Here is a 15870-nt window from a genome sequence, read left to right as displayed (position 1 = left end):
TTTACCCTTGCCTTTCTTGAACTTGGTGGTTTTATTCACCATCAACACTTGATGTTCCTTTTTGATTTCCACCTCCGCTGATTTCAGCATTGAATATACCTCAGGAATGGTCTTTTCCATCCCCTGCATATTGAAGTTCATCACAAAGCTCTTGTAGCTCGGTGGAAGCGACTGAAGGATTCTGTCAATGACCGCGTCATCCGGGAGATTAACTCCCAGCTGGGTCAAGCGGTTATGCAACCCAGACATTTTGAGTATGTGCTCACTGACAGAACTATTTTCCTCCATCTTACAACTGAAGAACTTGTCAGAGACTTCATATCTCTTGACCCGGGCATGAGCTAGGAAAACCATTTTCAGCTCTTCGAACATCTCATATGCTCCGTGTCTCTCAAAACGCTTTTGGAGCCCCGGTTCTAAGCTGTAAAGCATGCCGCACTGAACGAGGGAGTAATCATCAGCACGTGACTGCCAAGCGTTCATAATGTCTTGGTTCTCTGGGATGGGTGCATCACCTAGCGGTGCTTCTAGGACATAATCTTTCTTGGCAGCTATGAGGATGATCCTCAGGTTCCGGACCCAGTCCGTATAGTTGCTGCCATCATCTTTCAGCTTGGTTTTCTCTAGGAACGCGTTGAAGTTGAGGGCAACATTAGCGTGGGCCATTTGATCTACAAGACATAGTGTAAAGATTTTAGACTAAGTTCATGATAATTAAGTTCATCTAATCAAATTATTCAATGAACTCCCACTTAGATAGACATCCCTCTAGTCATCTAAGTGAAACATGATCCGAGTCAACTAGGCCGTGTCCGATCATCACGTGAGACGGACAAGTCAACATCGGTGAACATCTTCATGTTGATTGTATCTTCTATACGACTCATGCTCGACCTTTCGGTCTTCCGTGTTCCGAGGCCATGTCTGTACATGCTAGGCTCGTCAAGTCAACCTAAGTGTATTGCGTGTGTAAATCTGGCTTACACCCGTTGTATTTGAACGTTAGAATCTATCACACCCGATCATCATGTGGTGCTTCGAAACAACGAACCTTCGCAATGGTGCACAGTTAGGGCGAACACTTTCTTGAAATTATTACGAGGGATCATCTTATTTAAGCTACCGTCGTTCTAAGCAAATAAGATGCAAAACATGATAAACATCACATGCAATCAAATAGTGACATGATATGGCCATTATCATTTGCTCCTTTTGATCTCCATCTTCGGGGCTCCATGATCATCGTTGTCACCGGCATGACACCATGATCTCCATCATCATGATCTCCATCATCATGATCTCCATCATCATGATCTCCATCATCGTGTCTTCTTGAAGTTGTCTTGTCATCTATTACTTCTACTACTATGGCTAACGCTTTAGCAATAAAGTAAAGTAATTACATGACGTTTATGTTGACACGCAGGTCATAAATAAAGACAACTCCTATGGCTCCTGCCGGTTGTCATACTCATCAACATGCAAGTCGTGATTCCTATTACAAGAACATGATCAATCTCATACATCACATATATCATTCATCACATCCTTTTGGCCATATCACATCACACGGCACATGCTGCGAAAACAAGTTAGACGTCCTCTAATTGTTGTTGCAAGTTTTTACGTGGCTGCTATAGGTTTCTAGCAAGAACGTTTCTTACCTACGCCAAAACCACAACGTGATATGCCAATTTCTATTTACCCTTCATAAGGACCCTTTTCATCGAATCCGATCCGACTAAAGTGGGAGAGACAGACACCCGCTAGCCACCTTATGCAACTAGTGCATGTCAATCGGTGGAACCAGTCTCACGTAAGCGTACGTGTAAGGTCGGTCCGGGCCGCTTCATCCCACGATGCCGCCGAATCAAGATAAGACTAGTAACGGCAAGCAAATTGACAATATCCACGCCCACAACTGCTTTGTGTTCTACTCGTGCATAGAAACTACGCATAGACCTAGCTCATGATGCCACTGTTGGGGAACGTAGTAGAATTTTAATATTTTCTACGCATCACCAAGATCAATCTATGGAGTCATCTAGCAACGAGGGAGAGAGGAGTGCATCTACATACCCTTGTAGATCGCGCGCAGAAGCGTTCAAGAGAACGGGGTTGATGGAGTCGTACTCGTTGTGATCCAAATCACCGATGACCTAGCGCCGAACGGACGGCACCTCCGCGTTCAACACACGTACGGTTGGGAAGACATCTCCTCCAACTTGATCCAGCAAGGGGGAAGGAGAGGTTGATGAAGATCCAGCAGCACGACGGCGTGGTGGTGGAAGCAACGATGATCTCGGCAGGGCTTCGCCAAGCTCAGGGAGAGGGAGGAGTGTCACGGGAGGGAGAGGGAGAGGCCAAGGGCTAGGGTGCGGCTGCCCTCCCTCCCCCCACTATATATAGGACCCCTAGGGGGGCGCCGGCCCTAGGAGATTGAATCTCCAAGGGGGGCGGCGGCCAAGGGGGGTGGAGTGCCCCCCAAGCCAAGTGGGGCGCCACCACCCCTAGGGTTTCCAACCCTAGGCGCAGGGGAGGCCCATGGGGGGCGCACCAGCCCACTAGGGGCTGGTTCACCTCCCACTTCAGCTCATGGGGCCCTCCAGGATAGGTGGCCCCACCCGGTGGACCCCCGGGACCCTTCCGGTGATCCCGGTACAATACCGATTACCCCCGAAACCTTCCTGATGGCCGAAACTTGACTTCCTATATATAAATCTTCACCTCCGGACCATTCCGAAACTCCTCGTGACGTCCGGGATCTCATCCGAGACTCCGAACAACTTTAGGGTTACCGTATGCTAATATCTCAACAACCCTAGCATCACCGAACCTTAAGTGTGTAGACCCTACGGGTTCGGGAGACACGCAGACATGACTGAGATGACTCTCCGGTCAATAACCAACAGCGGGATCTGGATACCCATGTTGGATCCCACATGCTCCTCGATGATCTCATCGGATGAACCACGATGTCGAGGATTCAATCAATCCCGTATACAATTCCCTTTGTCAATCGGTACATTACTTGCCCGAGACTCGATCGTTGGTATCGCAATACCTCGTTCAATCTCGTTACCGGCAAGTCACTTTACTCGTACCGTAATGCATGATCCCGTGATCAACCACTTGGTCACATTGAGCTCATTATGATGATGCATTACCGAGTGGGCCCAGAGATACCTCTCCGTCATACGGAGTGACAAATCCCAGTCTCGATTCGTGCCAACCCAACAGACACTTTCGGAGATACCTGTAGTGTACCTTTATAGTCACCCGGTTATGTTGTGACGTTTGGCACACCCAAAGCACTCCTACGGTATCCGGAAGTTGCACAATCTCATGGTCTAAGGAAATGATACTTGACATTCGGAAAAAGCTATAGCAAACGAACTACACGATCTTTGAGCTATGCTTAGGATTGGGTCTTGTCCATCACATCATTCTCCTAATGATGTGATCCCGTTATCAATGACATCCAATGTCCATAGTCAGGAAACCATGACTATATTTTGATCAACGAGCTAGTCAACTAGAGGCTCACTAGGGACGTGTTGTGGTCTATGTATTCACACATGTATTACGATTTCTGGATAACACAATTATAGCATGAACAATAGACAATTATCATGAACAAAGAAATATAATAATAACCATTTTATTATTGCCTCTAGGGCATATTTCCAACAGTAGTTGCATCATATGCTTTCATACCATACCACACCTTATCCTTTTTTATGATAAGAATGATGAAAACACTTGTTGGGTATCTCACCACTCGAATGATAGGTTTTGCATTCCGCTAACCTCATTTGTTTTTCTGAGTGTTTGTCATGTTCTTTCATCTTGAAGGATTCTCAAGGCATTTCCATCACGAGACAGACATATTGGGTATGTGAAGGCATACATGATGCGCAACACCAACATTTTCGATGTCCTCATAAAGGTGAACTCATTCCCTTTGAGCCTTCAAATATGCATATTGGATGGGTCATTCTTTCATTGTTGTTTCCTTCTTGTTGTCTACATGATACATCTCGTGAACGGAGGAGCAACATTGGAGATGGACTCTTTGGACCTTCAAATTGAGGAGTGCTCGCACTTAGTGGATGCCCCTACTTTGGAAGCCCCACCGGACCACTACTTGTACCATGACATCGAGCTTTGGTACAACACAACACATAACAAATTTGCATCTTATGCATGGATTGACTCACATTATGATTACCTTGTTGCTTCTTATATCCCATGTCATCCATGATATATGAGCTTGTGCACTTCCTTAGCAAATTTGTTGTGATTTACCTTGATGGCATATTCATACATCATGATCATATTGCCTACCATCAATTGCATGATAACTTATTCATATTGAGCATCCATTGCCATATTCATGCTATTGATAAACCGTCTCACTATGACATCATTTTGCACCATGGTTGCATTGATCATATTCACAACACATTTATGTGCATAATGAATGCTTTTGCTCCCATGAACACTTTGCATCTCACTCTATATCATCTTGATAAGCTTCATGCGCTTTCTCACGAACAATCTTGCCGAACGGACTCATACTTACTTGACGGACACTTTGTGTGCGCTAACCATTGTATTTCCAAGTGTACTTTGTGTTTGCTCATTTTGCATGTACCACATACCGGAGACACCTTGGAGTACTTGGATTGCACAATTTCTTCATCTACGTGCAACTACAAGTCCGTCGACGACAACCGTTTCCATGGTGATGAGGATCACAATCCGAGGTCAGATCTTTCCCAAGGGGGGGGGGAGATGATGCGGAGTATCCTATGATCATCCCCATGTACACTACAACGAGACCTCGACCTCGAGCATACGCCATTGGACATAAGGTGAACTCATTCCTAAGTCCTTTCCCTTTCCATTCTTCCGAGACATGGTTGCTACCTAATGCCAAGACACTACATGTTCTCAGGAATCAAGGACTCAAGGAGAAGGAACAACCGGCGTCAAGACTTGTGCAGAGTTTCTTCCAGGCCCGGACCTTCCGGCCACAGCCCGGAACCTCCGGCCCCCGGACCTTCTGGCCAGCCCGAAACCTCCGTCCCTCGACACTCCAGGTGACGACCAGACGCGCCAACTCTCTGGATAGCCCGGACCATGCCCGGAACTTCCGGAGCCCGAAACTTCTGGCCTGCCTGCGCGCAGAGTCTCTGGGCCAAGGCCCATGTACCTGTTTCGCCCTTCACTTACCCCTTCGTGGCCCTAGACTATATATACTCCTCCACCTCCACCATTTTAGGGTTAGCAGTGGTTTAGCTCATTTAGAGATAGAGCTTTGCTCATCCATGCGGATCTACTCCATGAGAGAGACCGCGACCTCTACGAAGAAGATCCGCCTTGGATTCAAGACCCCTCACGGGAAGATCCCCTTGTGGATTCAAGACCTCCTCACGGAGATGAACTATTTACCTATGTATCGTCCTTTGTTGGATTCGGATCGTGTATCTCTTTGTGTTTCGAGGATCTAGCACATGTGTGATTGTTTCTTTTTTATTTGAGTGATTCCTCTCTTTCCCCTCGTGTTTTCCCCCTCGTGTTCTTCACAGGATCCCCTCCATTTAGTGAAAGATCGGGCCCTAGGGTTCTACCCTACATCAAAATATGAAGACCTCATCAGATGGAAAACAATGGATCCATGCGTATATGTTTAGCGGCTAACTCTTACTCAATGTTTCACGAGAAGGCATGCTGAAATCTTCATTATCACCAGTGAGATTGATGTAGTGATTCAGTAAGAAGTCGCTGATAAATCTCCGAACCATTAGCAATTCACCACCGGGGAGCGGTTCAGGGGTCCTCGGTTCTAAAATGAGCTGCATTATTTTTAAGATCAGAATGTGCCATAATTAAGATAGACTTACTGGTACTAATTCGTGAGCATCTTCACAACTATCAGCAGATTTGCACATGGAGAACATGTGTCTGCAAACATAGTATCCATAAAGGTTGGTCCCTGCTTGTTGCTGAGGACACTGGAATTTTTTGTATATAATTAGTCATGTATTTGTCCTGTTAAGAACAACCTAACCGGTGTTAGATGATTTTTTTTCGTTGGACAGAAATAGAAAGAGCTTTATTTAGAAGCTTGAACATTTGTCTAGCATAAGAAAAGGTATTTGTAGACTATTGGATACATTTTCCGAAAATAACGGATTTCAGTGTGTTACCGGAGAAACGATCTCATATTGTAGAGGTAGTTTCCTCTTGAATAGGTTCCCTTGTTTAGTTTTCCACAATGCGAACACACTACAAATGGAGATGAATTTTCACAACATCAATTATTGAACCAGATATGAATGCAAATTAATTTCAACATCATAGAATTGAATACATATCCATGAATTGTTGAAGATGTGTCAGATCCTGAGCGTTTGTTGACTCACTGAGAGGATCCATGTAGTAAACCATGTTCTTGTTTGGAACAATGAATACCAAAATCTAGTGATTGCTACATATTAAGAAAGCCATGAACTTATGAATTACGTTGAAATCTGAAAGACAATCAGTGCATGTATGGTTGTTTATTTGACTTACCGTTCATGATATGGCCAGAGAAATAATTTTGCATGGGACGTGTTTTCGAAGATACGAGTGACCGTGTTAATGGCCCACTCCCATTCATCCTTACCATATAATGTTGTGCTATTTGCTAATGCAAGATTTATGAAATACACACTCCCTTTTTCTTCTCTGCGCGTTCAATCCCCTGAGAGAACAAAATACAGTTAGTTGTTTATCATTTACAGTCTTGTATGGAGAAGTTGATCAGAGTTTGTTAAGTACTTACAAAATCAGGCATCTAACGAGAGTGGCATCGAGCTCATTGAAGTTGAAGAAGAGATGTAAGTCCTCGAAATCCACACTGAAGGAACCATGATCGTGTAGGAAATGATCTTTGTTGTAGCAGACTAGCAGACCATGATGACCTGCTAAATCCATGCAATATTTATGTAACTCGCGGCAATTGGAGCTGCACTCATCAAAGTATTCGCCAAAAAGAAATGGCTGGCCATGGAGAATCCTAGCAGCTGGAATTCTGGACCTGAAAAAGCTATGTCAGAGATACCTATTCTGCACATCTCCAAATGAGCTGAAAATTTACACATAATTATTTTGGAATATATAATGAATATTGGAGAGAAGAACAACCAGAGGGGGGCAGCCAGGTGGCCAGAAGACACTAGGACGCGTTAGACCCTCCAAGCGCGCCCTGGTGGGTAGTGGGCACCCTGGCCCACCTCCTGTGCCCATCTTCTGGTATATAAGGTCTTTTGACCTAGAAAAAAAATAAGGAGAGGACTTTCGGTATGGAGCAGCGCCGTCTCGAGGCGGAACTTGGGCAGGAGCACTTTTGCCCTTCGGCGGAGCGATTCCGTCGGGGGAACTTCCCTCCCGGAGGGGGAAATTGAAGCCATCGTCATCACCAACAACCCTCTCATCTTTGGGATGCCAATATTCATCAACATCTTCAATAGCACCATCTCATCTCAAAACCCTAGTTCATCTCTTATGTTCAATCTTTGTACTCGAACCTCAGATTGGTACCTGTGGGTGACTAGTAGTGTTGATTACATCTCGTAGTTGATGCTAGATGGTTTATTTGGTGGAAGATTATATGTTCAGATCTATTATGCTATTTAATATCTCTCTGATCTTGAGCATGAATATTATTTATGAGTAGTTGCCTTTTTTCTTTAGGCCACGGGAGAAGTCATGTTGCAAGAAATCATGTGAATTTGATATGTGTTTGCTATTTTGATGGTATGTATGTTGTGATTCCCTTACTGGTGTTATGTGAACGTCGACTACATGAAACTTCACCATCTTTGGGCCTAAGGGAATGCATTGTTGAGTAGTTATTAGATGATGGGTTGCTAGAGTGACAGAAGCTCAAACCCTAGTTTATGCGCTATTCCATAACGGACTGATTTGGATCCATATGTTTAATGCTATGGTTAGATTGTTATCTTAATTATTATTTCATAGTTGCAGATGCTTTCGAGGGGGTTAATCATAAGTGGGAGGTTTGTTCAAGTAAGAACAGCACCCAAGCACTGGTCCACCCACATATCAAATTATCAAAGTAGCGAACGCAAATCAAACCAACATGATGAAAGTGATTAGATGAAATTCCCGTGTGCCCTCAAGAACGCTTTGCTTATTATAATAGAACGTTCCAGCCTGTCCTTTGCTACAAAAAGGATTGAGCTTTCTTGCTGCACATTATTTACTGTTAACGTTACTTGCTCGTTACAAATTATCTTGCTCTCAAACTACTTGTTACCGACAATTTCAGTGCTTGCAGAAACTACCTTGCTGAAAATCGCTTGTCATTTCCTTCCGCTCCTCGTTGGATTCGACACTCATACTTATCGAAAGGACTACGATTGATCCCCTATACTTGTGGGTCATCAAGATACCTATTGGGTACGGGAGAGGGCTAGCGGCATGGGCGAGCGGCGCAAGAAGAGGGCGGAGTGGCGCCGTCACCATCCCCCTTTCTCCTCCGCGCTATGGTTCGATCTCGTCGTCCACGATCTCGGTCGACGCTGGCCTCGATCGGTGCCGGCCTCGATCCTGGTGCCGGCAGGCCCATCCCCACCTCTCTTGCCACCACGGGAGGCAGATCCTGCCTGTATCGGAGGGATCTAAACACCCTCCACTTGAATCTCTGCTCTGGAATTGGTGATTCTGCCTCCAACATAGCCCACAAGAGAACGCCCATGGCCGGCTGCGCGTCATAGTTGGGGAAGCATCTCAACACCTCCTCGTCGTCCATCCTCCCCCTCACCTCTCACGCCGCCTTGTTCAGTGCTTGCTTGGTCGGGAACCACCTGTCCATCTCCTACAGCCTCTCCATCCTCACTGCATCATCGTCGGCCAACGCCCACATCTGCTGCTCCCTTGTTGTCATCGCCTCCCTCAGGCATGGTGGGAGCCGAATCTAGGTTTTTTGTGGTGGAGGGGAACGACAACACAGACGAGTGGGGAACCGAATAGTGGGTGGGTTTAAGTAACCTCTGCTCCACCCGCCCGTCGCCATTACTCACCTCGAACCCCGCGACATGACGAGCCACACTCACATCCGACGCAACTCTAGCTATATGACATGGGGGTACACTAGTTGACCTGGAACAAAACCACCATCATCACCCCATCCACAGGCGTCCACCGTCCAACCCACAACATTGCCGAGGACTAGCCTCTTCCCTCGCCGGAGCAGGAATCCTGGCCGAAAAACCAGCAAGGATGCGCCGAGATCAGGGACGAAGACGTGCGTAAGTTGCGTGTCGCACGAGAGAGAATCAACATTTGAAAAGCATATGGACCATCGTCTTCGGGGCATCATTGCAGAGGGGGCAAAGACCACCATTCGGCCAACCTCTTTCTACAAGTCGGTTCGTCATCCATACCCGGTTTTTGTTGATAAGCCAGGCACACTTTGGAGGGGGGATCCTTCCATATCGTACTCTTGAAGTTTGTGCAGGTGGCGCCAACGAATCGTGGACTCCGACTCCCTCTTGCGAAGCTGGCATAGACCGTTGTTTGGTCATCCCTGCCTTTGCAGTCAGTCGGCAGTCTACAACTGTCCTTGATGAAAAGCCATGCAAAAAACTTACACTTGTGGACCAAAAAGAGGGAGGAGGGTTAGGGGTATAAATGTCAAATAAACTACGCCAGCAAGTCCTGTTTAGTTAGTTTTAGCTAGCTTGATTGTTCATTCCCCAGAATTTTTTTATTGAACTGTTAGACCATAATGAGCTTAAGCAAGATTAAACTGGACCCGATTTACATCCGTAAGGAGGGTGAAGGCCTTGTTCGTGACCCCAATAGCAATTTTCACATACATGTGCCGTTCTGGACCAAAGTGGACAAAAAAGCTAGGTTTAAGGTGCAGGTTTAAAATCATTTATATGCACTAAGAGCATTACTAGTAGAGCTCTCAAACCCCTAAAAATAACTGATTTTTTACAGTTTTCGTCGAAAAAAACCGTAGACTAGAACCCCTTAACGCTCAAACTTCAATTTTTTTTAAAGGTCCAACCTTCAAACCCTCTCCCAATCCTCAAAAGTAAGGGTTGAGGAGCAAAACCTACCCCAACCCTCATTTGGCGGTTATCCTCGCGCGGGAGGGGAAAATCCTCCCAACTCCCGCGCCCACGCCCGCGACCGCCACTGCTAGTCGCCCCCGTCGCCGGCGGCTGCCCCATCGACCTCCCGCGCGCAACAACAACGTCGTTCATGGGGAATATTCCGTTATAAGGGTTGGGTTTGAGGGTTCTAATCTTTGCCCCTGTTTTTCAACCCGTAAAAGTGCACAAAAAAATCATTTTTGGACCCTTAAAACGCTAGTGAGGATTTGGGGGTTCTACTAGTAATGCTTTAATAAAGTGAATTTAGGTGCAAGCCGTCAATTTCCTGTAACATTTGCTGGTGGAGCTGAACATAGCGAGGTGTTTATCCGGAGCACAAGGCGACGGGCAGGCAGCTGGCCATCGCTTTCCTTCATGTGGGTGGTGGCGCGTGACTGTGTTGTGTGAGCCCAGGGGACGCACGTAGTACGTGCGTGCGTGCCGGCAACCCAATCACCTGCACCGAACTGGGATCGTCTGTTAGGGATAAGTACCAGGATGAACCTTTTGCTCGCCGTTGAAAAACCAGACCGGATCGCCGCCGTTCCTTTCCATGGAAATCGCTGGGTTTTCCGAGAGCGACGGAGAGCCAGGGGAGCAGAGAGCCGGCACGCCTCCCTTTCGCGCCGTTGCCCTCTCCTCATCCTGTCCCCGCCCCCGCGGGTGCATGCCGGGATAGACCGATCGAGGCGTTACGCGGTTGCCGTTTGCAGAGCCGGGCGATCGACGGTTGGCTGGCGGCAATGGCGCGGCGTGCGTGCGTGCGCGCGCGATAGGCCGGTGGATGGTGGTGGTGCGACTGGCGACTTGTCGCCGCGGCCGATGGATGGGCGCCCACCCGTGTCGGGCCGGGGGCCTCCGGCGAGCGACAGGCAAGCGGCGCGCACCGCGCGTGCGATCGACAGCGGAGGGACAGAAAGGTCGGCACCTGACCCACGCATCTGCGACATGGAGCCGTCTCCGTCACCTCCGTCCCCGGTCGTCCCCGGCCTCGTTCCATTATTACCAACTTCCGTTTTTCCTTAACGCCATCGCCATGGATGATCCTCCATCGACCAAGGTCACGACAAAGCTCAGCTGCATCTGCATGCACCAACCAGTTGATCGTCTGAGAGTGTCGTCTGCCGGACAATCAATTACCGGCGGGTGAATTTACACACCGACTGCGACACACTGGCCCTCGACTGCAAGGCTTTCATATGACCACCTGCTCCGGTCCGGTGACTTGGCTGCCGGCCGGCCAGCGAGGGATCGACAGGGAAATTTCTGCGCATCCATTCAAGTGGTGAGACCAAATTAACTGTGCTGTGCTTCACTCATAACCCCAGGGCGCACGCTGTACATGCTCATTCATTCGGTCAGTCGGTGCCCCGGCCAGTCCCCACGCATTCGGTTTGTCTGTAGCAGCGCTCTTCACACACTACTCTGAAGATATTTACCAGTGCAGTGATATTTCTCTGAAACTTTTCTGAAGATAGCTTTTACATGCATGTGTCTGTGAGAACTGAGAAGGAGAGCAATGGACAGTAGTGGATGCAAACTGCACAGCAAGCTTGTTCCCAGCTTTCAGAGACGGATGCACGATGCAGCAGAGATGGCATATCTGTTTTGGCATGGCATGGGTACTATAGCTACTACTGGCCGGTGTTGCAACGCAGCAACTTGCAGCTGCATGCCCCTGAATGTTAGTTGGTGCTAATGGGAGCCTCCTCATCCTGTGAATGTGTGTCTCCTCATGGCATCTTGTCCCTGTTTGCATCATGCAGCATCCAAAAGGTGAAAAGATCCCTGCAGATCTCCACGGACAGCCCCCCCCCCCCCCCCCCCTCTCTCTCTCTCTCTCTCTCTCTCTCTCTGAATTAGTTTTCATTTTTTTTCATTCAGCCAGGCAGAATGCAGGACAAGCAGCTCCCTTGGCGCATTGCATCCTCTTCTCCTTGCAGACCAGAGCAGGACCAACACCCTGGTAGGCTGGTGGCACTACCCCACTATATACACGCATGTATGAAAAGTGTGCATATATAGATGTATGTGATCCTGTGGATGGTCTGCTCCATTTGGTTGCTTGTGTTCCTTGCTGCATGGAGGGCATGCATGCATGTACAGGCAGCCATTCCATGTACAACAGTACAAGCCAGGTGTGTCCTACTGCACCTGCACATCCGTGGCCTATTCCTCCAGAGGAATAATATGCGTGTCCACTGCTGGGTGCTTCCCCATTTCGCTTGCCTGCCTGTATATGTACATGTACATGTACATGCACATTACCAGTACAATACCATGTTTGCTATCATCCGCCTCTCCTATCATTTGACCAGCCTGGTTCGCTAAGCTATCGTGCCAAATGACAAACTTGCTAAAGGACAAATTGCCTGGCCAATTAGTTAACCAGTAATCTAGTTCTGATCACTTATAACAAAACAAGCGTTTGGTCAGGGGGGCAGGCAGCAGCTAGAAGAAACAAACCCAGCATGTCTTCTTCTTTCCCATCATAATCTTTAGTTTCTGCACTTGAATTGAATTAAACCAAGTGGCATGCTTAGATGCAGATGTCGAACTAAGTTCGGTTTTCTTACAGTTAGTTCGTTCGCTGCTGCATGGACGCACGCATCCACCAGCATCATCTGCAATTCTGCATGGAGACATATATGGAGGAAACCTTAAACACGAACGACAGCCGCACGCGCGCGCGCCCTTCCTCCTAGCTACCTCAGCTAAGCTACCAGCCCACCACCATCTCTGGCATTTTTTTTTGTTCACTAATTGTTTGTATAGATCGATCCCTTGGCCGGCCGGTGATGGCCGGCGCCGATCTACGACGAGATCAGGTCGTCCGTGTCGTTGGCGGCGTCGTTGTCGGTGGAGATGGCGACCATCTTGAGCGCGGAGGCACCGGTGGTGAAGGCCTTCTTGCGCACGCCCATGTACTCGGGCCACGTGACGGCCCGGTAGGCGGCGGGCGTGCCGGCGAGGGCCTCCCTGAGCGGCGCCACCTTGACGTGGGCGGGCGGGCCGAGGAAGTAGCCGAGCGATATCCGGTCGCTGTCCCGGTTGACGACGGCGCGGTGGTAGACGCTGTGGAAGCGGCCGTTGGTGAGGATCTGGAAGAGGTCGCCGACGTTGACGACCATGGCCCCCGGCACGGCGGGCACCGTCACCCACCGGTCGGGCCCGTGCCGGAACAGCTGCAGCCCGGGCACCAGGCTCTGCAGCACGAAGGTGAAGAAGCCCGAGTCCGTGTGCGCGATCAGGCCCAGCGCCCGCTTCGGGTCCGGGCACTTGGGGTACCTGTGAATCAACGACACGACACAACTCCGTGTCAACCGCCGCACCGACAATATATGCTTTGCTGCATGGTGGAGTACGTGTCGTCGTAGCTGCTGCCATTTGTATTCTATTGTGCTTGTACTACGTACTGGAGTAGTAGTAGAACGTACCAGTTGAGGTGCATTGTGGCGGTCATGGTCTCGGCGATCTTGTGCTCGGACTCGACGGCGGCGACCTGCTCGCCGGTGAGCCCGAGGGCCACCAGGAACAGCTCCAGCAGCTTGTCGGCCAGCGCGCGCATCTCCCTGTGGAACTCCTCCATCACGGCGCTGCACGTCGAGGAACACGACGGACGGCGTAAGTGTAACTGTGTAAGGTAAGTAGGAGTACTACGCACGGACACGCACGGCTAGCTGCTGCCATAGCAGAACAGGAGCAACAAGTTTCGCGCGCGTGCATGCATGCATGGTCGGAGTCGGACACGTCGCCCCGTCACGTGTGTACGGACGGTTGGCCAGAGCCAGTTAGGTAGGTGCCGTACTATGACGTCTGGTGCGCGCATCGGCGGCCGGCGTACGTACCAGAAGTGGCGGTAGTCGTGGCCGGCCTTGGGCCAGAGCTTGCGGAGGTCGGAGCGGAGGTTGGCCGGGGAGAAGGTGTAGCCCTCGGACCACATGCACTTGGAGAAGAAGGAGGAGATGGGCGGCGACCCGTAGCCGCACGAGTCGCCGGGCCGCCGCACGGCGCGCATCTTCTCCGACGCCGGCAGCGCGAACATGCCCCCGATCGCGGCCTCCACGCCGGCCAGCAGCTCCAACGGGACGCCGTGGCCCTCCAGGAGGAAGGCGCCCCAGTCCTGCGCCGCCAGCGCCACCGCCTCCGCCGCGCACGGGTCGCGCATGTCCACCACCGGCACCGCGTCCGGCCCTCCGCCCGCGCCGCTGCCGTCCACCACGGGGTGGTCGTGCAGCCCGGGCCACGCGTGCGTCTCCGGCACCCGCCGCGCCGCCCGGAAGTCGAAGTAGCGCGGGTCCTTGCTCAGGTGCGACGGCGTCGGCATCCTGGCGGCACGTACGATCGGTCAAGCAAGCCAAGAAGGACCAAATCAACTCCCCGGCTGACTTTGCAGTACTAGCTAGGAGCTCGAGCTAGCGAGCAATGGTGGAGACGGATGGATTGAGGAGTGAGTGTAAGAACGAGAGAAGTACAAGGAGCTGTATATATAGGGGGAGAAGTTTTGGAGCGTAGCGGGTTAGGAGCAGCCGAGCCAGCCGGAGGGGAATCCATCCATTAGATAATTTGAGTTGATTGATTAACTAGAGAGAGAGAAAAGATGAATATGCATTGCCTGTTGGGAAGAAGATGATGATGAAAATGTGAAGAGCGAGGAGGCTCTTTTGGAGGGATGTGGAGCGCACAAGGCCACCCGCTACGCAACACAAATCTAGCTGCCTGGCCGCGCTAGTGGCACTGGCGCCCAATTAATACACACAAACATAGAAACAAACACAGATGTAAAGTAAAGCCCCCCCCCCCCCCCCCCCCCCCCCATCCAAATAATTGTATGTGGTAGATAGACCCCAACCCAAATTGATTAGTGATCTGGTCCACGGGTAGAAGGTCTGTTCATTCTATATCTGCTACTCCCTTCGTCCAGAATTACTTGTCGCTCAAATGGATGTACCTAGCACTTAGTATTACATACATCTATTGATAGATCTATTTAAGTGACAAGTAATTCCGGACGAAGGGAGTACTAGCTAATTGTGTGTGTGCCGGTGCAAGGGGCTTCATATTCCAGTGGTTCAATATCAATCATGTCCGACATAAATCTTACACCCATCTTGCTCTAGATTTTGGTAAGATTTAATTAATTTGACTATGAGTAGAAAATGCAAGTAAGATTTTGATTTAGGTGAGAGGTGATCTCCACGGATAATTAAATTTCTCTCAACATGCAATTATACATAAGAAAAAGCATACCTCAACTTGCAACTGTGCGTGGCAAAAGTCTATTAATTCTCTTATGCTAATTATATTCAAGTAAGTATTATAGAGTTATAAAATAAACCATGTGTATTTTAATTATCAGTTCACCTATTATTATGCCACGTACTCCATAAAACTAAATCTCATTGAAACTTTTGCAACCAATTTCGCAACAGATGTGGAATCATCTAGTTTGTGTGTGTAGGTGATCCATGGATAGAAAAGTCGATATAGGGCCATGGCGATAAGTTGATTTTCATCTAATATAGTGGACTACTGCTGATATGAGAGAGAGAGAGAGAGAAAGCAATGTTGGTTGTCTGCAAAGAGTAGTGAGGAATTTTTGGCGCGGTAGCAACCCCTATGTGGTGTATGAGTAAAGCAAGACACAAATGCTGATTTTGACGTTGCATATAAGGCAGAAAGTATAGGA

At 49.0% G+C, this 15870-nt stretch overlaps 1 protein-coding gene and 1 long non-coding RNA gene across 3 annotated transcripts; one reads left to right on the top strand and one right to left on the bottom strand.

The window, feature by feature from the left end:
* The first annotated feature begins 10681 nt into the window (after positions 1-10681).
* LOC147978735 (uncharacterized) lies at positions 10682-12898 on the top strand. 2 transcript variants are annotated; one of them, XR_015618258.1, is made up of 3 exons: positions 10744-11957; positions 12066-12147; positions 12760-12898. It is a non-coding gene; the product is annotated as an uncharacterized LOC147978735 (long non-coding RNA). The 2 variants fall into 2 exon arrangements; XR_015618257.1 differs by lacking the exon at positions 12760-12898 and having other exon boundaries at positions 10682-11957; positions 12066-12303.
* Positions 12899-12984: 86 nt separating this feature from the next.
* LOC125548046 (gibberellin 3-beta-dioxygenase 2-1) lies at positions 12985-14850 on the bottom strand. Its single transcript, XM_048711742.2, has 3 exons — positions 14030-14850; positions 13619-13777; positions 12985-13469 (listed from the first exon to the last, which is right to left on the bottom strand). Exons 1-3 carry the CDS (start codon positions 14506-14508, stop codon positions 12995-12997), a joined length of 1113 nt encoding a protein of 370 aa, XP_048567699.1. The 5' UTR covers positions 14509-14850; the 3' UTR covers positions 12985-12994.
* Between the last annotated feature and the right edge of the window lie 1020 nt (positions 14851-15870).

The sequence above is a fragment of the Triticum urartu genome, chromosome 3A (genome assembly GCF_056163025.1).
Source record: "Triticum urartu cultivar PI428250 chromosome 3A, HENAU_Tu73, whole genome shotgun sequence".
Lineage (NCBI taxonomy): Eukaryota > Viridiplantae > Streptophyta > Magnoliopsida > Poales > Poaceae > Triticum > Triticum urartu.
This window is presented reverse-complemented; position numbering and strand designations above follow the sequence as displayed.

Bases quoted from the DNA above. Each gene is read 5' to 3' on its own strand.
- LOC125548046 (XM_048711742.2), bottom strand. From the start codon at position 14,508: ATGCCGACGCCGTCGCACCTGAGCAAGGACCCGCGCTACTTCGACTTC. The intron at 13,778-14,029 runs GTACGTACGCCG...CTCGACGTGCAG, and splicing joins CACGACTACCGCCACTTCTG to CGCCGTGATGGAGGAGTTCC. The intron at 13,470-13,618 runs GTACGTTCTACT...GTTGATTCACAG, and splicing joins GCCACAATGCACCTCAACTG to GTACCCCAAGTGCCCGGACC.